General features: G+C 31.5%; 4 protein-coding genes across 6 annotated transcripts; all 4 read right to left on the bottom strand.

The window, feature by feature from the left end:
• Positions 1-3,479: 3,479 nt before the first annotated feature.
• LOC127283796 (cell surface glycoprotein 1-like) lies at positions 3,480-9,254 on the bottom strand. Its single transcript, XM_051308892.1, has 6 exons — positions 7,037-9,254; positions 5,492-6,460; positions 5,268-5,396; positions 4,738-5,184; positions 3,962-4,048; positions 3,480-3,845 (listed from the first exon to the last, which is right to left on the bottom strand). The coding sequence occupies exons 1-6, from the start codon at positions 9,252-9,254 to the stop codon at positions 3,802-3,804; spliced, it is 3,894 nt and encodes a 1,297-aa protein (XP_051164849.1). The 3' UTR covers positions 3,480-3,801.
• Positions 9,255-9,654: 400 nt separating this feature from the next.
• On the bottom strand, positions 9,655-11,944 carry LOC127283795 (protein starmaker-like). Its single transcript, XM_051308891.1, has 3 exons — positions 11,812-11,944; positions 9,722-11,530; positions 9,655-9,665 (listed from the first exon to the last, which is right to left on the bottom strand). The coding sequence occupies exons 1-3, from the start codon at positions 11,882-11,884 to the stop codon at positions 9,655-9,657; spliced, it is 1,893 nt and encodes a 630-aa protein (XP_051164848.1). The 5' UTR covers positions 11,885-11,944.
• Positions 11,945-15,252: 3,308 nt separating this feature from the next.
• On the bottom strand, positions 15,253-16,987 carry LOC127283836 (glycine-rich protein 3-like). Of its 3 annotated transcripts, none has more exons than XM_051308943.1 (4): positions 16,849-16,987; positions 16,684-16,728; positions 16,495-16,647; positions 15,253-15,440 (listed from the first exon to the last, which is right to left on the bottom strand). In XM_051308943.1, the coding sequence occupies exons 1-4, from the start codon at positions 16,910-16,912 to the stop codon at positions 15,427-15,429; spliced, it is 276 nt and encodes a 91-aa protein (XP_051164900.1). In that variant the 5' UTR covers positions 16,913-16,987; the 3' UTR covers positions 15,253-15,426. The 3 variants fall into 3 exon arrangements, with proteins under 3 accessions (XP_051164900.1, XP_051164901.1, XP_051164899.1); XM_051308944.1 differs by having other exon boundaries at positions 16,495-16,635; XM_051308942.1 differs by having other exon boundaries at positions 16,495-16,728.
• A 1,868-nt stretch (positions 16,988-18,855) lies between these two features.
• Positions 18,856-19,281, bottom strand: LOC127283703 (uncharacterized). Its single transcript, XM_051308723.1, has one exon. It carries the CDS (start codon positions 19,279-19,281, stop codon positions 18,856-18,858), a length of 426 nt encoding a protein of 141 aa, XP_051164680.1.
• Between the last annotated feature and the right edge of the window lie 6,397 nt (positions 19,282-25,678).

The following is a 25,678-nucleotide window of genomic DNA, read 5'->3' as shown; positions in this document are numbered from 1 at the left end:
AGAAATATTAAGAAATAAACTTAAATCTAGAGAAATAGAATTTCAGAAATAATAAAGAGAGATAGAAGATAGAGAGAAATTTGGGGGATGAAGCGAATTCTCGAGTCAATAAATAGAGAAGCAGACCCAATTTTGGACATTCTCTGAAATTTATTCAAGCGAGCAAATATATATCATTCACATACTGAATTTTTTGACAGATAGTTTTTTTTGTGTAGAGTGATTAAAATTTTGTGATTGGATTTTACATTATAAAAGTAAGTTCAAAGAAAATTAAGAACAAGTGCTCAATATAGAATCTCTTTATTATTTAAAATATCATTTTTTTTATTATTTATATTTTTTATTTATTTTTTTTTAAAATCTTATATATTATCTGAGAGGCTGGGTTAACAACCGTTCCAACTCAGAATTATATAAGAAATAAATATTTTCAACAAATTATAAATTTAAAGTCAAGATTAGGCAAGTAGAAGAAACGAAAAGTGAATAATCACTTTAACACAAACCATACAATCTACAAAGTCATGCCATGGTGAAGGACTTGAGGGGTTTCTGATAACTCGGAGTACCACCTCATTATCTGGATCCTTAAGTGGTAACAAAAGCAAATCGTAAGTCTCTTGAAGATACATACATATATCTCAAATTCATTGCAATAGGCGATCAATTTGTTAATGTGTAAGATTCAATTGATTATGAATCCCTGCCCTCCAACCAATTAGTTAATTTAGGAAATAAATAATTTACTTAAATTATTTATTTAGCAAGTTTTCAGAGAGGTAAATGACTTTTTCATTTGAATACCCGGATCAAATATGTCGACCGACGCTCGGACGCACGCTCTAATGGTAGTCGGGTAGCAGTGAGCCGCCCACAGGCTGTCACTGCTACTTGACTGGTAATAGAGCGTTCGTCCGAGCGTCGGTCGACATATTTGATCCGGGTATTCATTTATTTTCCATTTGACTTTGATCATTTTGGTGTGTTGTAAAATAAATAACATATCAAATAAATCTGAGTCTAAGGAAAATACATGCAAAATTAATTTACTTATAATAGATTAACTAATTCAGGGAATAGAGAACTTGACCTTGATAGTCGTTAGGAATTGACAGGTTTCTTTTATTTCATTGAAATTTTATTTTTTTATAGAGATAAACCTACGAAATAATTTTGAGTTTCGATTGAGGAAAAGCGAATTTGTTAAAAAGAAGTCAAATAAAAGGTGAAAAATTTAAGTTAATTAATAAAATTATTTCATTTAATTTCATTCAGAACGAACTCACAATTAATTATTCAAACTTAAATAATAAATAATTATATTAAATGATTGATTGTATATTTTATTTTTTCTATTAATAATTAGGTAATATTTATTTTTTTTGTAAAGTAAAAATATTCAACTTCGAAACGATATATGACGTTTATTCATATATAAAAGTAGAAGTGAATAAGAAAATAAATAGCTGATCTACCGAATAATTATAGGAAAGATTCCTCTAATTTGGTAAACAAGCAACAAGTTTTCTAAAAACAAAATAAATATTTTCTTTCAAATATATCTATAGAAATAATAAATTTAAAAATTGATATAATTTAAATAATTCTATTATTTTATTACAATCATATCTGTTGACTTAGCTGGCACGTGTCCATTGTATCAAATAATTAAATTTGAAAATACAATGTCCCTTTAAATTTAGACAATAGCCATTCTTTCTTTTGTGTTAACTTACGTAATGTGGGTGATCACCATCTAAACATTTATGTTTACGGTCATTCAACCACATATTTGAACTTATTAATTTCTCAGAACCGAAGCAAATTAAGGCCTAGATTGATAAGAAGGTAAACATAAACACGTATAATAGTATATATCCCCGGTGTGAGAGTTAATAATGCTTCAATAAGTATATGTCCATCTTAGAAAAAAAACATAATTCGATTTGAATGACAATGGGTATACTAAGGTTTTTGGAGTCGCTGAATCCCAATTTGATGTCAGATTTACAAAATTTCGATTCGTTCAAAATTTATTACCAGGGGGTTTTTGGGGTCACTGAATCCAAATTTGAAGTCAGATTTAAAAAATTCAAAATTTGGATTCATAGATCTCAAAAACTCCCGAGTAACGAATTTTGAACGAATCAAATCAATTAAAAAATTTTCTGCCATATTGGGTCGCCATATTAGGTCCGCCATTTTGATTTTTTAAATTTGACCTCATATTTGGATTCAGCGACCCCAAAGATCTCTAAGTATTGAATTTTAAACGAATTGAATTGAAGTGAATGCATATTTTATTAATATATTATTATTTATTGAAGTGTCTATAATTTTTAGGTTATATTCTGTTTTTTTACATTTTACAATATGATATTGATATAAAATGTTTCGTAATATTCTTCTTCATATTTACAAATTAGAAAATTTATCTAAAATATTTCTGTACAATTCTTTCTAAACTCAGGAACCAGTTAAAGTGTTTTAAAATTAAAATTATTGACATTTAGGTAAGTAATTATTTAATTTTTTTATTCAATTATATTTCAATCTCAATAAATTATTTCAATTCTCCAGCCACTTATGAAAAAATGGGAATAAACAATATATGACACTTTCGGACTTCTACCATGAGCCGAAAGTTCTGAACGTTCATATATGAACGAAATTTTTTTTTTTAATGTATAAATTATTAAAAATTATGATGAACATGTAAAATAAAACAGTGAATTAATTAATTATTAAATTAATAACTTCTTTTTAGATATTTTAAACAATATTTTGTGATAAAATTCCTACTTAAAGAAGTTGCAAAAAAAATTTCGTTCATATAAACGTTTAAAACTTTTGGCTCATCTTCTACCATGCGGAAAAAAATGAATGGCTTTATTCCCTTTGTCGTCTGCTATCTAAAAGAGACATTTTTGTTTCTGTATATGTGACAGTCCCCGAGAGAAGGGACCTTAGCTCACCAGAGGTCAATATTGAGTTTTATATGGTAAATGATAGATTTTGAATTGCTTTTTCACATGCAAAAGTCAAAAACTGATTAGGATAATTGCTTTTGACACAATAACATTTTGAAGATGGGTATGTCAAGCGCATTTCGAGGCGGATTGTGGCACTCAAGAAATCAGCCCCACTACTTTACTTACACAACTATAGTCTCGCGTACGTGAGCTTCGCTCGATTCGTGCTGACTGAGACCCGAAGATACACGAAGTAGACGAAGCTCACGTATACAGAAACACAACGTTGTGTTAGTGTGGTGGGGGGACTTTTCAGAAGTTCCGCCCCACTCTTCGAGTTCCGCGTTTCTGCTTCTTCTTCAGACGCTTGCCCTGTGAAATTCGTTTTGGTGAGCTAAGGTCCCTTCTCTCGGGGACTGTCACATATATGATAAAATAACATTTTTTCTTTCTTAATATTTTATTGTATGATTCAAAATAAATATTTCAGTATAAAAATACAAGTCTCACAAAGTGTATGTTTATTATTAAATACATGTAAATATATATATATATATACATATATATATTTATTTATTATTGAAAATATATTTCTTTCAAAAAATTATTTTGTGTTCGTTTTAATAACGAATAAAATTATTTAATTATTTTACTTATAATATAATATCTATTTAAATGTAGAATAACAAAAAAGTAAATATATTAACTAATCGAAGTTTTATAAATTATTATATTACATCTATTATATAAATTATTACATAAATTATAGAGGTAAATGTCATTTTTGAAAATGGTTCCAAGTTTCAATGATACTGTTTTTGTTGCATTACCGTTTCTTCAAAGTAAGGTGAAAAATTTCCGGCCAGGAACCTGAAATCAATTTTTTTTTATTTTTTCAGATAACATTTTTATTATTATTTTTATATTATGTATTATTTATATTATATGTATAAATATTTATTAATATTCAAAAGTTAATAGCTTACTATCAACTTGTGGTGGTGAATTTGGATAAATATGAGTGTTTACAGGCCACGAAAAATCTCCAACAATTTGATCATAAGCTTGATTATCTAGAACATTAAATTATTAATCCTGGGTATAAATAAATTTATATTATATGTATTATATTGTAATAATATGCCACCTTAAAATAATCGATGTGACCAGTTCGCGGGGAACGAAAAGAAAATTCGAGGAAAATATAAGAATCAAAGCGGGTGGAAACAGAACCGAATAATTTTATTTTAAGTTATGTTTAGTGATATTTTTGATAATTTTCACTTAAAAAAATCACAAACATAACTTAAAATTTTTTTTTGACGTAAGGTCTCTTCTCTTGTGGGGCGTTTTAGAAATATTTTCTCAATGCTTCTAAATTGCTATTGTTCATCAATCATTTTTTTATTCTATTGTCAATGTAAATAATGAGAACTTTTTTAAATTAGTAAAATATTCTAGAATCCCCCATGAGATTTTCAATAAAAAACTATTTTATTGAAATTGAAACTTTGGAGAAATGTAGTTTATTATGTTTATTTTAATTTAAATAAACACGATTAAAAAATTATCTTTAAGGAAACATAATTTTTCCCGAACTCTCATTTTATAGTTGTGCAATAATATAGTTAATTGTATACATTCATTTTACATTGATAAAAGGAATAAAAATTTTTGTATGATAAACTTTTTTTAAATGGAGAAAATTTTTTATCACTCTAATGATCAAAATTAAAATATTTATTATATATTATTGTTTTACCTTGTATTAATTGATCAAAATTTGGAGGTGATGTTGGTCTTCCAATATTAAATGGTCCAAATGTTGCAATTGTTGGAAAGTTATTGAGTGGCTCATTTCTTTGTTGATCAAAATTATTTTTAGGAGTTTTATTATCTTCTGACGAAGAAAAACCATTTCGAGCCATTCGATTTTGAGAATTCCCATCATTTCCTCTATTAAAAAATGTGGAAAAGAAAGGATTTCCTTCTCCAACTTTTCTATTACTTCCAGGATAGAATGGTATATTGGGAAGAGTTTTTCCGGATGGATTATTATCAAAATTGCCTTTATTTTCAGGTGCTGATGGTGGTGGCGAATTGTTATTTCCTTTTCCAAATAATCCAGAAAGAAATGGATTTCCAGGAGGTGGACCATTCATATATGGATTTTCAGATGGAGAAGGAGCATTTGACTTTTTAGGATCTCCTAAAAAAATATTAAAATCAAATACTTTTGTATTGCATGTTTATAGTCGACGACTTTAAATTTATCAAAAAATAACCATGTACCTTCAGAATTAAGACTATTTGATGGTGTATCTGGATATCTTGGTGGCTTTTCTCCTCCATTTTTTTCGACATCTCCTCTATATCCTCCAACTCCATGAAAAACTTCAGGCTCAAAATTGTTTCGGTTTTCTAAAATGTTACATATAAATAACGTAAAATTAATTTTTTTAAAGAAAGGTAAATTAACCAGTAACAAAATAACAATGAAAGATAGTTTACTGTACCTTGATTTGGTGGTTTCCCTCCAAAAGCAGAATTAAGAAAAGGATTATTAGGATTAAAAGGGTAAGGTTGAGGTTGTTGATTATTATTTGGTTGAAGATTTGGATTCTGAAAATCAAAATCTGACGGAACACTGTTTTCAGATTGAGAAGGATCCTCTGAACAGTTATCATCTTCTTCATTTAAATCTTTATCATCTTTGGGAATATTATTCCGAGTATCAAAAGGTGCCCCATTTTTTGAAGGAAATGATTCTGGATTGTTCGTGTCATCATCATAAGTAGAAGGAGTTTGTACCTGCCTATCATCCGGAAATACGATATCGGGTTTCTCCTTTTCATTCAGAGGATCATTTAACATATCAGGCTTTTCACTCATACCTTCCGGATTTAATTCATCAGTCTCCTGTGGTAAATTCTCCTTCTTATCTTCCATTTTAGGTTTTCTATTACTTTCGTCTAGTTGAGAATTATCCGGAAGCTGCGAATCATATTTGTCGTCATTATTATTTTCCGCCTTATCCTCTGGTTTGTCAGTATCCTCATTGTCAGGCTGATCCTCTTTTTCATCTGTTGGCTTTTGAGGTTTAGGTTTCTTTTCTTTAGGCTTAGAGTTTTCTGGTTTTTGTGGACTATCTTTGTCGTCATTCTTATCTTCCGGCTCATCCTCCGGTTTGTCAGTATCTTCATCATCAGGCTGATCCTCTTTGTCATCTGTTGGTTTTTGAGGCTTGGGCTTCTTCTCCTTGGGCTTAGAGTTTTCTGGTTTCTGTGGACTACCTTTGTCATCATTCTTCTCTTCCGGCTCATCCTCTGGTTTGTCAGTATCTTCATCATCAGGCTGATCCTTTTTATCATCTGTTGGCTTTTGAGGTTTGGGCTTCTTCTCCTTTGGCTTTGAGTTTTCTGGTTTCTGTGGACTATCTTTGTCGTCATTCTTCTCTTCCGGCTTATCCTCCGGTTTGTCAGTATCTTTATCATCAGGCTGATCCTTTTTGTCATCTGTTGGTTTTTGAGGCTTAGGCTTCTTCTCCTTGGGCTTAGAGTTTTCTGGTTTCTGTGGACTATCTTTGTCGTCATTCTTCTCTTCCAGCTCATCCTCTGGTTTGTCAGTATCTTCATCATCAGGCTGATCCTCTTTATCATCTGTTGGTTTTTGAGGTTTAGGTTTCATTTCTTTAGGCTCAGAGTTTTCTGGTTTCTGTGGACTATCTTTGTCGTCATTCTTCTCTTCCGGCTCATCCTCCGGTTTGTCAGTATCTTCATCATCAGGCTGATCCTTTTTATCATCTGTTGGCTTTTGAGGTTTGGGCTTCTTCTCCTTGGGTTTAGAGTTTTCTGGTTTTTGTGGACTATCTTTGTCGTCATTCTTATCTTCCGGCTCATCCTCCGGTTTGTCAGTATCTTCATCATCAGGCTGATCCTCTTTGTCATCTGTTGGTTTTTGAGGCTTGGGCTTCTTCTCCTTGGGCTTAGAGTTTTCTGGTTTCTGTGGACTACCTTTGTCATCATTCTCCTTTTCCGGCTTGTCTTCCGGTTTGTCAGTACCTTCATCATCAGGCTGATCCTTTTTATCATCTGTTGGCTTTTGAGGTTTGGGCTTCTTCTCCTTGGGCTTAGAGTTTTCTGGTTTCTGTGGACTATCTTTGTCATCATTCTTCTCTTCCGGCTCATCCTCCGGTTTGTCAGTATCATCATCATCAGGCTGATCCTTTTTATCATCTGTTGGCTTTTGAGGTTTAGGTTTCTTCTCCTTGGGCTTAGAGTTTTCTGGTTTCTGTGGACTATCTTTGTCGTCATTCTTCTCTTCCGGCTCATCCTCTGGTTTGTCAGTATCTTTATCATCAGGCTGATCCTCTTTGTCATCTGTTGGTTTTTGAGGTTTAGGTTTCATTTCTGTAGGCTTAGTGTTTTCTGGTTTCTGTGGACTCTCTTTGTCATCATTCTTTTTTTCCGGCTTGTCTTCCGGTTTGTTAGTATCTTTATCATCAGGCTGATCTTTTTTATCATCTGTTGGTTTTTGAGGTTTAGGTTTCATTTCTTTAGGCTTAGTGTTTTCTGGTTTCTGTGGACTATCTTTGTCATCATTCTTCTCTTCCGGCTCATCCTCCGGTTTGTCAGTATCTTCATCATCAGGCTGATCCTTTTTATCATCTGTTGGCTTTTGAGGTTTGGGCTTCTTCTCCTGGGGCTTAGAGTTTTCTGGTTTCTGTGGACTATCATTGTCGTTATACTTCTCTTCCGGCTCATCCTCCGGTTTGTCAGTATCTTCATTATCAGGCTGATCCTCTTTGTCATCTGTTGGTTTTTGAGGTTTAGGTTTCATTTCTTTAGGCTTAGGCTTTTCTGGTTTCTGTGGACTTTCTTTTTCATCATTCTTTTCTTCCGGCTTATCCTCCGGTTTGTCAGTATCTTCATCATCAGGATGATCCTTTTTATCATCTGTCGGTTTTTGAGGTTTAGGTTTCATTCCTTTAGGCTTAGAGTTTTTTGGTTTCTGTGAACTCTCTTTGTCATCATTCTCCTTTTCCGGCTTGTCTTCCGGTTTGTCAGTATCTTCATCATCAGGCTGATCCTTTTTATCATCTGTTGGCTTTTGAGGTTTGGGCTTCTTCTCCTTGGGCTCAGAGTTTTCTGGTTTCTGTGGACTATCTTTGTCATCATTCTTCTCTTCCGGCTCATCCTCCGGTTTGTCAGTATCTTCTTCATCAGGCTGATCATTTTTATCATCTGTTGGTTTTTGAGGTTTAGGTTTCATTTCTTTAGGCTTAGTGTTTTCTGGTTTCTGTGGACTCTCTTTGTCATCATTCTTCTCTTCCGGCTCATCCTCCGATTTGTCAGTATCTTCTTCATCAGGCTGATCCTTGTTATCATCTGTTGGTTTTTGAGGTTTAGGTTTCATTTCTTTAGGCTTAGTGTTTTCTGGTTTCTGTGGACTCTCTTTGTCATCATTCTCCTTTTCCGGCTTGTCTTCCGGTTTGTCAGTATCTTCATCATCAGGCTGATCCTTTTTATCATCTGTTGGCTTTTGAGGTTTGGGCTTCTTCTCCTTGGGCTTAGAGTTTTCTGGTTTCTGTGGACTATCTTTGTCATCATTCTTCTCTTCCGGCTTATCCTCCGGTTTGTCAGTATCTTCATCATCAGGCAGATCCTTTTTATCATCTGTTGGTTTTTGAGGCTTCGGTTTCATTTCTTTAGGCTCAGTGTTTTCTGGTTTCTGTGGACTCTCTTTGTCATTATTCTTCTCTTCTGGCTTATCCTCCGGTTTGTCAGTATCTTCATCATCAGGCTGATCCTTTTTATCATCTGTTGGTTTTTGAGGTTTAGGTTTCATTTCTTTAGGCTTAGGGTTTTCTGGTTTCTGTGGACTCTCTTTGTCGTCATTCATCTCTTCCGGCTCATCCTCCGCTTTGTCAGTATCTTCATTATCAGGCTGATCCTCTTTGTCATCTGTTGGTTTTTGAGGTTTAGGTTTCATTTCTTTAGGCTTAGGCTTTTCTGGTTTCTGTGGACTTTCTTTTTCATCATTCTTTTCTTCCGGCTTGTCTTCCGGTTTGTCAGTATCTTCATCATCAGGCTGATCCTTTTTATCATCTGTTGGTTTTTGAGGTTTGGGCTTCTTCTCCTTGGGCTCAGAGTTTTCTGGTTTCTGTGGACTATCTTTGTCATCATTCTTCTCTTCCGGCTCATCCTCCGGTTTGTCAGTATCTTCTTCATCAGGCTGATCATTTTTATCATCTGTTGGTTTTTGAGGTTTAGGTTTCATTTCTTTAGGCTTAGTGTTTTCTGGTTTCTGTGGACTCTCTTTGTCATCATTCTTCTCTTCCGGCTCATCCTCCGATTTGTCAGTATCTTCTTCATCAGGCTGATCCTTGTTATCATCTGTTGGTTTTTGAGGTTTAGGTTTCATTTCTTTAGGCTTAGTGTTTTCTGGTTTCTGTGGACTCTCTTTGTCATCATTCTCCTTTTCCGGCTTGTCTTCCGGTTTGTCAGTATCTTCATCATCAGGCTGATCCTTTTTATCATCTGTTGGCTTTTGAGGTTTCGGCTTCTTCTCCTTGGGCTTAGAGTTTTCTGGTTTCTGTGGACTATCTTTGTCATCATTCTTCTCTTCCGGCTCATCCTCCGGTTTGTCAGTATCATCATCATCAGGCCGATCCTTTTTATCATCTGTTGGCTTTTGAGGTTTAGGTTTCATTTCTTTAGGCTTAGTGTTTTCTGGTTTCTGTGGACTCTCTTTGTCATCATGCTTCTCTTCCGGCTTATCCTCCGGTTTGTCAGTATCTTCATCATCAGGCAGATCCTTTTTATCATCTGTTGGTTTTTGAGGCTTCGGTTTCATTTCTTTAGGCTTAGTGTTTTCTGGTTTCTGTGGACTCTCTTTGTCATTATTCTTCTCTTCTGGCTTATCCTCCGGTTTGTCAGTATCTTCATCATCAGGCTGATCCTTTTTATCATCTGTTGGTTTTTGAGGTTTAGGTTTCATTTCTTTAGGCTTAGGGTTTTCTGGTTTCTGTGGACTCTCTTTGTCGTCATTCATCTCTTCCGGCTCATCCTCCGCTTTGTCAGTATCTTCATCATCAGGCTGATCTTTTTTATCATCTGTTGGTTTTTGAGGCTTAGGCTTCTTCTCCTTGGGTTTAGAGTTTTCTGGTTTATGTGGACTTTCTTTGTCGTCATTCTTCTCTTCCGGCTCATCCTCTGGTTTGTCAGTATCCTGATCATCAGGCTGATCCTTTTTATCATCTGTTGGCTTTTGAGGTTTGGGCTTCTTCTCCTTGGGCTTAGAGTTTTCTGGTTTCTGTGGACTCTCTTTGTCATCATTCTCCTTTTCCGGCTTATCCTCCGGTTTGTCAGTATCTTCATCATCAGGCTGATCCATTTTATCATCTGTTGGTTTTTGAGGTTTAGGTTTCATTTCTTTAGGCTTAGGGTTTTCTGGTTTCTGTGGACTCTCTTTGTCGTCATTCATCTCTTCCGGCTCAACCTCCGCTTTCTCAGTATCTTCATCATCAGGCTGATCTTTTTTATCATCTGTTGGTTTTTGAGGCTTAGGCTTCTTCTCCTTGGGTTTAGAGTTTTCTGGTTTATGTGGACTTTCTTTGTCGTCATTCTTCTCTTCCGGCTCATCCTCTGGTTTGTCAGTATCCTGATCATCAGGCTGATCCTTTTTATCATCTGTTGGCTTTTGAGGTTTGGGCTTCTTCTCCTTGGGCTTAGAGTTTTCTGGTTTCTGTGGACTATCTTTGTCGTCATTCTTCTCTTCCGGCTCATCCTCTGGTTTGTCAGTATCTTCATCATCAGACTGATCTTTTTTATCATCTGCTGGTTTTTGAGCTTTGGGTTTCTTTTCTTTAGGCTTAGAAATTTCCGGATTCAGTGGATCATCATTGTCGTCATTATTTTCATCTGACTGATCTTCTGGTTTGTCAGTATCTTCATCATTATTATCTTGTTTGTTTGGTTTTGATTTAGGTTTTCTATCATTATTTCTATTGTTCTTTTGTTTTGGATTTTCGTCATATTCTCCTGTATTGAAATTAGGATCTGGATGATATTCTCCATCATCAAAATTTGAATCTGGATGATATTCTCCATCATCGAATTTAGAATCTGGATTATATTCTCCCTTATCAAAATTATTATCTGGATGATATTCTCCATCATCAAAGTTGGGATCTGGATGATATTCTCCATCGTCACCATCCGTATTTTCAGGATATTCACCATTATCACTGTCATTGTGTTCATTATCATCACTGTTATCACTAGGTTTATTATGATTATCACTGTTATCACTTTTTTTATCACCACTGTTATTATCCTTAAACGGTTTTCCCGAAACTCGAGGCACATCTTTGAAATGTGGTGCTTTTCCGTCAGCCCACACAAGACAACCTTCAAATGGAGACGAATTTTTTTCCTGTTCTTTTTGTTTTCCTGATAATCCTGATTTTCTTGGGCTTGTTTTTACATTATGTTTTACGTTATCAGAATTTAATTTTATTGGACTCTGACTTTCATTTGAATCCGGTGAATTGGCTAAAGAAAAAATATTTCTATTATTTTTTATTAAAAAAATTTTTGTGCTTATTAAATTTTCAGTTATTTATTTTTAATAATAAAAATGAATGTTTTTATGTAGTGACTTTAAATAATAATTTCAAATTGTAAGAAAATGATAATTAAGATAACTGCATAATTTGCAACTGCTTGTTATTATTCAATACAAAGTTACAAACTGAAAAAAACATTACCGTTAGTAATAATAATTTCTGAAAAACACATAAATAATGAATTAAAATTTTTAAAAAATCCAATACCTGGACGGGCGTAAGTCGAAAAAATTAAAGCTAATAGAATGAACGTTAGACAAGGCCTGATAATTCGGCCCATTTTATTATTTAACTTTTCAATGTGTCTTGTTATTTTATAAAGGATCTTATTTGATTAAAATTTCTTCACTAATGCGTAATCGTTTCTAAACTTAATGCTTATATCGTAATTCCCCCACTGATGAAATCCGGGAAGAAGATAGCGATTGTTTCATCGTCAGGTAAAGGATCTTTAATGATGATTCTGGAAAACTGGAATAAATTTATTTAAAAAAATCTTACTCTAGACCAATGACTTCAGCTATTACTAACAGTTTGTTAGTTTTCTTGTAATTACTATTAGTGTGAGTACGCAACTTTGAAAGATTTACTGTCCGCGGGTTCAATCAGAAATGAATTTTGTAATAAATTATATACAATGCAGAAGTCATTGAAAAAAATAATCATGATTGCAGGTTTATAAAATTTATTTCTTCATATGACACTGCTGTAACATTATTAATTAACATTATTAATTTTTTTAATCTATAGGAATCAATGTTTAAAATGAAATTATTTTATTACTTTTTTATTATTAATTTTATTATTTATTGGGTTTATTATTATATAACTATATGATTAGTAATGAAATATAATTAGATAATAATTAATAATAACAATAATAGTAGATTAATTATATATACAAATAATTTTAATAAAGATTTTTCAAATGATTATAATTTTTTGAAAATTTTAATTTCATTTATTCATTATTATCATATGAAAAGCGCTAATATTTTGTATGACTGATTATTATTGTAATTATTGTTATTTTCATATTAAAAAAACAAGATTAAAATCAGTGGGGTTAAATCAAAAGAAAATTACGTCATTCAAGTTAATCTGGAAAATGATTCATCAAGGTGGTGTAATTTTCAGAATGTGACCTTTACACCAATATTTCTAACAATTACGACTTTTCCGACGACGAATGCCCTGATAAGATCGTTGAGGCGGACGTTTGTGTCGATGAGGCTTCAAAGAGGTTTTAGCTGTCTGGCACCTTCTGATCCTAACAATAAGATACATGAACAATTACAGTGCATCTTGCATTAATAGCTTTTATTTAATTTATTCAAGTATCCTCCTACTATTATATTGCCAATTAAAATTTCCAGCACGTAATTCAGGAATATATTATTAGTCATTTTGAAATAGGAGTTTGATAAGTCTAAGAAGAAGAACAACAACAACAACAAAAACAAATTTCCTAAACAATGAACAATTAAATTAAGTTTGACACTTTTTCTAAAAAGATAATTTTTTAATATTCAAATGCATTTTTTCTTTATTTCAACTTTATTATTTAATTATGAATTAAAAAGTATTTCTGCTTATTAAAGTTGTTGAATTAAAAATGTTTGTGATAAGAAAATGCGTTATCTATTTTAACATGGATTTAATATAAAAATTATATGCATATGTCAAGGAATTCTAAAATTACATCAATGGTAGAAATAAATATTTTGTTTTGCGTATTTATGAATTTCATTTTCAAACATAGAGAGAAAATTTATAATTAACATTCATCAATTTTTTTTTAATTTTAATAACTTTGAATAACAATGAAACTTTATTAATTTATGATCGTATGTCGATAATTATGATTTTTACAGTCTTTTATCACATGAAGATAAATATTTTTAGAAAATCTTACGTCGGTATAGAAGATATTAAATATTTAAAACAAATTTAAATTCATTAGAATTTCTAAAACTACGTAAGAGATCGTCCATATATACAGAGATGTCTAACGGGACGTCACCCCAGATGGTAATTTCACAGAAAGAAGACCAATTACCACCGTGCCGTCAAATTTCAACTGGCTTATACATGAGAGATTTCAGAAATTAATTATTTTCTCTAAAATTAGAAAATAATTTATGATAATTATTTTTGGTTTAAATAAAGTAGTAATTTATGCAATACATTTATTTGCGTGTAATTATGTCATCAATGTCGGAAAATTAAAAAAATAACAATAAATAAGTAGGGGAGACCGGGGCTGAAAGTGTCGATTTTGAGAAAACTAAATAAAATGCTAGTAAAATAAGAACTTTTTGTTTTAATCTATAGTCTATCTATTTTTTTTTTAATTTAATGTAGTGTTTAAATCCATTATTACTTTTTGATAATTTTGAACAGTTTTTTTTTTTGTAAAAACTGATTTTGTACAGCGAGGCAACACGGCACGTTGAACTCCGCGCTGAGGAGAGTTGTGCCGACGCCGAGGTCGGTTGTGCCGCTCAGATTTTTTTTAGTTGTTTCAGTTGAAGCAAATGATGTTACGCGTAAGAAATAAAATAATTATTGACATATATATAATTTACTATTGCATTAGGATTTTTAGGAACAATCTTAAGATTTCTACATTTTAGTAAATACAAATAAACATTTTCTGACTTATATTCTATAATTGCATAGTTAGTCAGTCACTTAAAATATAGTCTTCGTAATAAGTATTTTTATTATAAACATTCAAAATATTTTTCCAACAATCGTAATATTTATAGATTTTTGTAAATAAATAAACATTTCTGACTTAAATTTTACAATTACATAATTAGTCAGTCTTTTAAAATATTTTTTGAAATAATTATTTGTATCGTTAATTAATTGTAAAAACTCTACTTTCTGATTAATAAATAATTTTTTTTTTGCATAAAAATGGTTACTTTATGGTTTTTCGGGTCCAAATTTGAGGTCAGATTTAAAAAATTCAAAATGTCGGACTTAATATGGCGACCCAATATGGTGGAAAATTTTTAAATTGATTTGATTTGTTCCAAATTCGGTACTCGGGGGTTTTCGGTTTTGCTAAATCAATTTTAAATTTTTTTGCCATATTGGGTCCGGCATTTTGAATGTTTTAAATCTGACCTCAAATTTGGATTCAGCGACCCCAAAAACTTTTAATACGATGATATGATATTTTTTTGGAAACTTTTATTTTGGACCGTTTTGGGCCCACAAACGCTTTTTCTACTAGACTTCAAAGGGAGTAAAAACGGACCAAATCCATTAAAAAATAATTTTATAAATTTAAAAAATTTTTTTGGGTCAAAATTTTGAATTTTGATCTCAACGTTTCGGAAATATACTTTTTAATAAAATACTGCACTGATTTAAAAATTTTTTTCAAAATAATTTTGGGGTTAAAAATATATCTTACCTATAAGACTATTATTTCCCCTAGTTTCTAAAAAATCGGAAGACCACTCACAAATCGCTTATTTTCTGACGGAGTCGTCTTACCCATATAGCTTTGAAGCAAGTTTGCTAGAAAATTGCTATTATACATGTTACAACATGTTTGCCGAGTATGATTGTGTGCAGAAACTTGTGTAGCATAAATTGTCTCAAAGGATTAATTATTGCATAAAAAAACTGTTCAAGTTAAAATATTTATTGTATAATTTGAATATAATAAAAATACACATACTATATTACTATTAATAACTTATTAGTAAAAGTTTAAGAGTATTTTTATAGTAGTGAATATTATACTTTGTTTTGATGATATTCTGTTTAGCGAAAATATCCTTATTTTTTATTTCATGATTTTTAATAATATCCACCTGAAATAAAAAATTAGTTATTATTAATTAATTGTAATAGTTAATGTGCAATATATTTATAATCTTTATTTTGTTATTAAAAAATGTAATATTTTAAATATTTAACCCTCAACTGGCACAACTCCGTGTTCGAACGTAAATGACACAACGGGTCTGCTGGACCCGACGTATTCAAACGTGTATTGTACAGCCGGTATTGAATATTTTTGCATAAAAATTTAATCTGATTTAGCTTATAATGTGTATTTAAAATATAATTAGTTTTACAGGGATTAATTTATTTTAAGGTAGTTAAAAAAAATTGTGAAAAATAAAAAAGAAAAATTGCGTGTTTTTACTTGAAAATTCATATATGAGTTATTTAAATTTTAATATTATGATTTAAAAATGTAAGGTTATGATGTATTATTCTTTAAGAAAAAATTTATCACAACAGCAGGACTATTTTTTTTGCAAAAAAAATATGAATGTGTACATTTATTCAAATGTGACTTTTTAGGTTAAAATTAAAAAATTTTAATTATTAATGATTAAAGCTAATTTATTCTTTTGTATCGAATTAGTTGTATCAAAAAACTTAAAAAAATTACTAAGAATATGTCAAACTATTATATTAAAATATAAAAAATATTAAAAAACTACAAATTCAATTAATTTGAGCTTGAAAAAATACTCGGGTATACTGGACCCATGGTGCAAGTTAAGGGTTAATATCTTTCTAAGTATAAATTAGTGAAAAATCGTATACAGTAATTAAAATTTTGTAAATTTTCACAAATTTTTAGTAAAATTTTACTATATACGATTTAGTAATTCATATTTATTTTCACAAAAGTTTTATTGAGCATTCAAAAATATAAAATCATTATTATTTTGAAAAATTCATATCTCGTAAACGGCTTCCTAAAAAAATTTGAGTCGAAAGCATCATATGTAATTTTATTATTTTTTTTTTTTTTTTGCAAATCTAATAATTAACAGTAAAAAAATTTAAAGAGAAAAAAGTTTTTTAATTAAAGTATAAGTTTTTAATTGAGAAGCTAGAAATACGAACCTTTTCCGAAACCAATAATTCCAATGAATCCACCACGATATCCTCCACGTCCTCCTCCACCATATCCTCCATAACCTCCACCATGTCTACCATATCCTCCACCATATCTACCATATCCTCCACCGTATCCTCCACCATATCCTCCACCATATCCTCCACCGTATCCTCCACCATATCCTCCACCGTAACCTCCACCATATCCTCCACCATATCCACCACCATAACCACCATAGCCTGTATAAAAACAATTGATATATTATTTTATTGACAATAATCAATAACAAAATTTAAAAATATTAAAAAGTGTGGTTTATTTTTTTTTTGGTATATTACTAAAAAAAAAAAAAATTATACCCTGCACTAAACTACAGCTGACAAGTGCAGCGAATATGACAAGCAAAACATAAAAGAACTTCATTATTAAATGTGAAATTGTTGCCGACAACTATTAGCAAAAGTAAATTGAAGTCTTTTTATATACCAACAAAGGTCTTTTAAAATAATTATTTCAAGAAATAATAATTACCTTGAAACTGTCAGAGGAAGAACCGAAGAATCACAATTAATCATCATTAAAAATTCTAGTATAAAAATTATAAAAATAATTTTTCCTTACAAATTCAATTGCTTTTTGAATATATATATATATATATATATATATATACATAATGGAAATAAAAATTTTAGATTTTAATTTTGCTTCAAATTTTTTAAATAAAATTATTTCTGACCACTATTAAAAAATATTTACTCATGATTTTCAGTTTATAACATTATAATGCGTGTTTTACAAAATAATTTTTCGAACATTTTAAATATTGATACCGCATAAAGCTTAATGGATAAATATATATGTCATAGTCACAATTCTTAGAATAATTCCTTCAGAAAAACAATTATTGAATATTATTTTTATGTAAGTATGTACAATTAAGTTTTAAATCTATTACTCAGAATCATAGTACATTGTAAGTAGACTTTTAAACAATAATTTATGTAAGTAAATGATGAATGGAAAATTGAAAATTCAATTTTACAATATTATTATGTAACTTTTATTCAAGACCACCTGCAAATTTGACGTTTAGATATAAAATTTAATATTGTTATATAGTTTAGTTGCTGTAGAAACAAATATGGTTATTTAATTTTAAAAAGAATAGTTTTACACCAATTTTATCATTTTTTAGTAATAAAAAAAGAAACTTATAAATTCCTATTAATCGCAATATATAGTAAGTTCCCGCGTAGGGTGCATTCTTCGGAAATTTTTGAGACCATAAAACTCGAGTACCTTGCTTCGAATAAATTTCTCCTCTCGGTGAATTTCAGAGACGTATATTTCATAAATTCCTTCTGCCAAAAAAATTACCTATATTTAAGCATAACCGTGAAGAAATCGTGATGTGGGTCTCATGAGGTACTTACCAGTTTTCCCGATCTCTAATAAGGGCCTTGTCGGGAAAACGGATCAGAGCCTCACAAGGGTGTAATGATTTTTCTCACCAATGCCCCATGTAAGGAAAACTAGTAAGGGTCTTAAAAGTTATCCATACGAATACCCTATTTTTTATATTATATAAACTCAAAAAAATTCTTGGTAAATTTCACTACATTTAATTCATGCATCTAATTGCCATTGACTACATTTCTCCTACTTCCAGGAGGCGCCTATAACAAACAGTAGTAGAAACAACTATATAAAAATTGTCAGATTAACTGTAAAAATTAGTAAGAAAAACTATTCAAAGTAGTAAAATTATTATTATTAATATTAGTATTGAGATCCATTTTTTCATTCTCTCCCCTACTACTTTCGTTTACATTTTCCTTATAATAATTAAATTTTTATATACCTAACAGAGAAAAATCACTAAACGCTGAGGATTGAACGCACGAACCTAACATTCGCAAGCCGGCAACTTAACCATCTAACCACACACGCACGCTAAGATGGCTTGCATGATATTTGAGGACATTTTTGTCACTATAAAGTTAATTTTACTATCCAATGTAGTCAAATTTACTACTTTTAATAGTTATTATCTTCTTTTAATTAATACTTCTCAAACTTTACATAAAATTTTTTTTTGTGCCATCATTCTGAAAAATGTGACAATACCGTGGTAACAATGGGGAGTTTCATACTTAGGAAATTTAAAAGGAACCCATAAGAAAATTTAGTAATAAGAAATAAATTATTATTTAAAATCGAAATCATTAGACTAATGTAAAATAACATTTTTGCGAAATGTTAAGTTTAAAAACTTAATTAGTTTCAATTTTTTATAAACCAGGAAAACTAAAAAGGCCCTTTGACAAGGCCATATATGGAATAAACTATTTGGGGTTTTAATGATCTTATGATGATCTGATGATGATCTGATGATGATCTGATGATGATCTGATGATGATCTGATGATGATCTGATGATGATCTGATGATGATCTGATGATGATCTGATGATGATCTGATGATGATCTGATGATGATCTGATGATGATCTGATGATGATCTGATGATGATCTGATGATGATCTGATGATGATCTGATGATGATCTGAAGATGATCTGATGATCATCAGATCTAAAGTTGATCTGAAGATCTGATGATCTGAAGATAATTTGATCATGATCTGATGATGATCTGAAGGTGATTTGAAGATGATCTGAAGATGATCTGATGATGATTTGATGATAATCTGATGATGATCTGAAGATCTGAAGGAAATCTGATGATGATCTGATGATCTGATGCTGATCTGAAGATCTGAAGGTGATCTGATCATCATCAGCTCATCATCAGGTCATCATCAGATCATCATCAGATCATCATCAGATCATCATCAGATCATCATCAGATCATCATCAGATCATCATCAGATCATCATTAGATTATCATATCATCGTCAGATCAACTTCAGATCATCATCATATCATCATCAGATCATCATTAGATTATCATATCATCGTCAGATCTACTTCAGATCATCAGATCATAATCACTTTTTGGAGTATTTTATGCAAAAATTTGCAATAAAATCGTCAGCCTAAGAAAAACTGAATTTTTTTAGCAATTTTTTTTATTTTATGGATTGGCTTAAGGGTGGCAAAAGGTGCCTTCCTCTACTTGGATTTGGCTGTCGATTTTTTTCTACACTTTTAGGTGTATTTTGTGCAAGAATATGCAATAAAATCGTCTGCCTAAGAAAAATTGAATTTTTTTGGAAATTTTTTTTTGGACCTGGATGACTTTTTGGTGGTAATAGAGGTCTTCCTCTACTCGGATTTGGCTGTCGATTTTTTTCTACACTTTTAGGTGTATTTTGTGCAAGAATATGCAATAAAATCGTCTGCCTAAGAAAAATTGAATTTTTTTGGAAATTTTTTTTTGGACCTGGATGACTTTTTGGTGGTAATAGAGGTCTTCCTCTACTCGGATTTGGCTGTCGATTTTTTCCTACACTTTTAGGTGTATTTTGTGCAAGAATATGCAATAAAATCGTCTGCCTACGAAAAATTGAATTTTTTTGGAAATTTTTTTTTGGACCTGGATGACTTTTTGGTGGTAATAGAGGTCTTCCTCTACTCGGATTTGGCTGTCGATTTTTTCTACACTTTTAGGTGTTTTTGTGCAAGAATATGCAATAAAATCGTCTGCCTAAGAAAAATTGAATTTTTTTGGAAATTTTTTTTTGGACCTGGATGACTTTTTGGTGGTAATAGAGGTCTTCCTCTACTCGGATTTGGCTGTCGATTTTTTTCTACACTTTTAGGTGTATTTTGTGCAAGAATATGCAATAAAATCGTCTGCCTAAGAAAAATTGAATTTTTTTGGAAATTTTTTTTTGGACCTGGATGACTTTTTGGTGGTAATAGAGGTCTTCCTCTACTCGGATTTGGCTGTCGATTTTTTCCTACACTTTTAGGTGTATTTTGTGCAAGAATATGCAATAAAATCGTCTGCCTAAGAAAAATTGAATTTTTTTGGAAATTTTTTTTTGGACCTGGATGACTTTTTGGTGGTAATAGAGGTCTTCCTCTACTCGGATTTGGCTGTCGATTTTTTTCTACACTTTTAGGTGTATTTTGTGCAAGAATATGCAATAAAATCGTCTGCCTAAGAAAAATTGAATTTTTTTGGAAATTTTTTTTTGGACCTGGATGACTTTTTGGTGGTAATAGAGGTCTTCCTCTACTCGGATTTGGCTGTCGATTTTTTTCTACACTTTTAGGTGTATTTTGTGCAAGAATATGCAATAAAATCGTCTGCCTAAGAAAAATTGAATTTTTTTGGAAATTTTTTTTTGGACCTGGATGACTTTTTGGTGGTAATAGAGGTTTTCCTCTACTCGGATTTGGCTGTCGATTTTTTTCTACACTTTTAGGTGTATTTTGTGCAAGAATATGCAATAAAATCGTCTGCCTAAGAAAAATTGAATTTTTTTGTAAATTTTTTTTTGGACCTGGATGACTTTTTGGTGGTAATAGAGGTCTTCCTCTACTCGGATTTGGCTGTCGATTTTTTTCTACACTTTAAGGTGTATTTTGTGCAAGAATATGCAATAAAATTGTCTGCCTAAGAAAAATTGAATTTTTTTGGAAATTTTTTTTTGGACCTGGATGACTTTTTGGTGGTAATAGAGGTCTTCCTCTACTCGGATTTGGCTGTCGATTTTTTTCTACACTTTTAGGTGTATTTTGTGCAAGAATATGCAATAAAATCGTCTGCCTAAGAAAAATTGAATTTTTTTGGAAATTTTTTTTTGGACCTGGATGACTTTTTGGTGGTAATAGAGGTCTTCCTCTACTCGGATTTGGCTGTCGATTTTTTTCTACACTTTTAGGTGTATTTTGTGCAAGAATATGCAATGAAATCGTCTGCCTAAGAAAAATTAAATTTTTTTGGAAATTTTTTTTTGGACCTGGATGACTTTTTGGTGGTAATAGAGGTCTTCCTCTACTCGGATTTGGCTGTCGATTTTTTTCTACACTTTTAGGTGTATTTTGTGCAAGAATATGCAATAAAATCGTCTGCCTAAGAAAAATTGAATTTTTTTGGAAATTTTTTTTTGGACCTGGATGACTTTTTGGTGGTAATAGAGGTCTTCCTCTACTCGGATTTGGCTGTCGATTTTTTCCTACACTTTTAGGTGTATTTTGTGCAAGAATATGCAATAAAATCGTCTGCCTAAGAAAAATTGAATTTTTTTGGAAATTTTTTTTTGGACCTGGATGACTTTTTGGTGGTAATAGAGGTCTTCCTCTACTCGGATTTGGCTGTCGATTTTTTTCCACACTTTTAGGTGTATTTTGTGCAAGAATATGCAATAAAATCGTCTGCCTAAGAAAAATTGAATTTTTTTGGAAATTTTTTTTTGGACCTGGATGATTTTTTGGTGGTAATAGAGGTTTTCCTCTACTCGGATTTGGCTGTCGATTTTTTTCTACACTTTTAGGTGTATTTTGTGCAAGAATATGCAATAAAATCGTCTGCCTAAGAAAAATTGAATTTTTTTGGAAATTTTTTTTTGGACCTGGATGACTTTTTGGTGGTAATAGAGGTCTTCCTCTACTCGGATTTGGCTGTCGATTTTTTTCTACACTTTTAGGTGTATTTTGTGCAAGAATATGCAATAAAATCGTCTGCCTAAGAAAAATTGAATTTTTTTGGAAATTTTTTTTTGGACCTGGATGACTTTTTGGTGGTAATAGAGGTCTTCCTCTACTCGGATTTGGCTGTCGATTTTTTCCTACACTTTTAGGTGTATTTTGTGCAAGAATATGCAATAAAATCGTCTGCCTAAGAAAAATTGAATTTTTTTGGAAATTTTTTTTTGGACCTGGATGACTTTTTGGTGGTAATAGAGGTCTTCCTCTACTCGGATTTGGCTGTCGATTTTTTTCTACACTTTTAGGTGTATTTTGTGCAAGAATATGCAATAAAATCGTCTGCCTAAGAAAAATTGAATTTTTTTGGAAATTTTTTTTTGGACCTGGATGATTTTTTGGTGGTAATAGAGGTTTTCCTCTACTCGGATTTGGCTGTCGATTTTTTTCTACACTTTTAGGTGTATTTTGTGCAAGAATATGCAATAAAATCGTCTGCCTAAGAAAAATTGAATTTTTTTGGAAATTTTTTTTTGGACCTGGATGACTTTTTGGTGGTAATAGAGGTCTTCCTCTACTCGGATTTGGCTGTCGATTTTTTTCTACACTTTTAGGTGTATTTTGTGCAAGAATATGCAATAAAATCGTCTGCCTAAGAAAAATTGAATTTTTTTGGAAATTTTTTTTTGGACCTGGATGACTTTTTGGTGGTAATAGAGGTCTTCATCTACTCGGATTTGGCTGTCGATTTTTTCCTACACTTTTAGGTGTATTTTGTGCAAGAATATGCAATAAAATCGTCTGCCTAAGAAAAATTGAATTTTTTTGGAAATTTTTTTTTGGACCTGGATGACTTTTTGGTGGTAATAGAGGTCTTCCTCTACTCGGATTTGGCTGTCGATTTTTTTCTACACTTTTAGGTGTATTTTGTGCAAGAATATGCAATAAAATCGTCTGCCTAAGAAAAATTGAATTTTTTTGGAAATTTTTTTTTGGACCTGGATGATTTTTTGGTGGTAATAGAGGTTTTCCTCTACTCGGATTTGGCTGTCGATTTTTTTCTACACTTTTAGGTGTATTTTGTGCAAGAATATGCAATAAAATCGTCTGCCTAAGAAAAATTGAATTTTTTTGGAAATTTTTTTTTGAACCTGGATGACTTTTTGGTGGTAATAGAGGTCTTCCTCTACTCGGATTTGGCTGTCGATTTTTTTCTACACTTTTAGGTGTATTTTGTGCAAGAATATGCAATAAAATCGTCTGCCTAAGAAAAATTGAATTTTTTTGGAAATTTTTTTTTGGACCTGGATGACTTTTTGGTGGTAATAGAGGTCTTCCTCTACTCGGATTTGGCTGTCGATTTTTTCCTACACTTTTAGGTGTATTTTGTGCAAGAATATGCAATAAAATCGTCTGCCTAAGAAAAATTGAATTTTTTTGGAAATTTTTTTTTGGACCTGGATGACTTTTTGGTGGTAATAGAGGTCTTCCTCTACTCGGATTTGGCTGTCGATTTTTTTCTACACTTTTAGGTGTATTTTGTGCAAGAATATGCAATAAAATCGTCTGCCTAAGAAAAAATGAATTTTTTTGGAAATTTTTTTTTGGACCTGGATGACTTTTTGGTGGTAATAGAGGTCTTCCTCTACTCGGATTTGGCTGTCGATTTTTTTCTACACTTTTAGGTGTATTTTGTGCAAGAATATGCAATAAAATCGTCTGCCTAAGAAAAAATGAATTTTTTTGGAAATTTTTTTTTGGACCTGGATGACTTTTTGGTGGTAATAGAGGTCTTCCTCTACTCGGATTTGGCTGTCGATTTTTTTCTACACTTTTAGGTGTATTTTGTGCAAGAATATGCAATAAAATCGTCTGCCTAAGAAAAATTGAATTTTTTTGGAAATTTTTTTTTGGACCTGGATGACTTTTTGGTGGTAATAGAGGTCTTCCTCTCCTCGGATTTGGCTGTCGATTTTTTTCTACACTTTTTGGTGTATTTTGTGCAAGAATATGCAATAAAATCGTCTGCCTAAGAAAAATTGAATTTTTTTGGAAATTTTTTTTTGGACCTGGATGACTTTTTGGTGGTAATAGAGGTCTTCCTCTACTCGGATTTGGCTGTCGATTTTTTTCTACACTTTTAGGTGTATTTTGTGCAAGAATATGCAATAAAATCGTCTGCCTAAGAAAAATTGAATTTTTTTGGAAATTTTTTTTTGGCCTGGATGACTTTTTGGTGGTAATAGAGGTCTTCCTCTACTCGGATTTGGCTGTCGATTTTTTTCTACACTTTTTGGTGTATTTTGTGCAAGAATATGCAATAAAATCGTCTGCCTAAGAAAAATTGAATTTTTTTGGAAATTTTTTTTTGGACCTGGATGACTTTTTGGTGGTAATAGAGGTTTTCCTCTACTCGGATTTGGCTGTCGATTTTTTTCTACACTTTTAGGTGTATTTTGTGCAAGAATATGCAATAAAATCGTCTGCCTAAGAAAAATTGAATTTTTTTGGAAATTTTTTTTTGGACCTGGATGACTTTTTGGTGGTAATAGAGGTCTTCCTCTACTCGGATTTGGCTGTCGATTTTTTCCTACACTTTTAGGTGTATTTTGTGCAAGAATATGCAATAAAATCGTCTGCCTAAGAAAAATTGAATTTTTTTGGAAATTTTTTTTTGGACCTGGATGACTTTTTGGTGGTAATAGAGGTCTTCCTCTACTCGGATTTGGCTGTCGATTTTTTTCTACACTTTTAGGTGTATTTTGTGCAAGAATATGCAATAAAATCGTCTGCCTAAGAAAAATTGAATTTTTTTGGAAATTTTTTTTTGGACCTGGATGACTTTTTGGTGGTAATAGAGGTCTTCCTCTACTCGGATTTGGCTGTCGATTTTTTTCTACACTTTTAGGTGTATTTTGTGCAAGAATATGCAATAAAATCGTCTGCCTAAGAAAAAATGAATTTTTTTGGAAATTTTTTTTTGGACCTGGATGACTTTTTGGTGGTAATAGAGGTCTTCCTCTACTCGGATTTGGCTGTCGATTTTTTTCTACACTTTTAGGTGTATTTTGTGCAAGAATATGCAATAAAATCGTCTGCCTAAGAAAAATTGAATTTTTTTGGAAATTTTTTTTTGGACCTGGATGACTTTTTGGTGGTAATAGAGGTCTTCCTCTACTCGGATTTGGCTGTCGATTTTTTTCTACACTTTTAGGTGTATTTTGTGCAAGAATATGCAATAAAATCGTCTGCCTAAGAAAAATTGAATTTTTTTGGAAATTTTTTTTTGGACCTGGATGACTTTTTGGTGGTAATAGAGGTCTTCCTCTACTCGGATTTGGCTGTCGATTTTTTTCTACACTTTTAGGTGTATTTTGTGCAAGAATATGCAATAAAATCGTCTGCCTAAGAAAAATTGAATTTTTTTGGAAATTTTTTTTTGGACCTGGATGACTTTTTGGTGGTAATAGAGGTCTTCCTCTACTCGGATTTGGCTGTCGATTTTTTTCTACACTTTTAGGTGTATTTTGTGCAAGAATATGCAATAAAATCGTCTGCCTAAGAAAAATTGAATTT

Source organism: Leptopilina boulardi, unplaced genomic scaffold (genome assembly GCF_019393585.1).
Source record: "Leptopilina boulardi isolate dan_hultmark-lab unplaced genomic scaffold, ZJU_Lbou_2.1 LbouV2_310, whole genome shotgun sequence".
Lineage (NCBI taxonomy): Eukaryota > Metazoa > Arthropoda > Insecta > Hymenoptera > Figitidae > Leptopilina > Leptopilina boulardi.
Note: the sequence above shows the minus strand (reverse complement) of the source record. Positions and strands in the feature narration are given on the sequence as shown.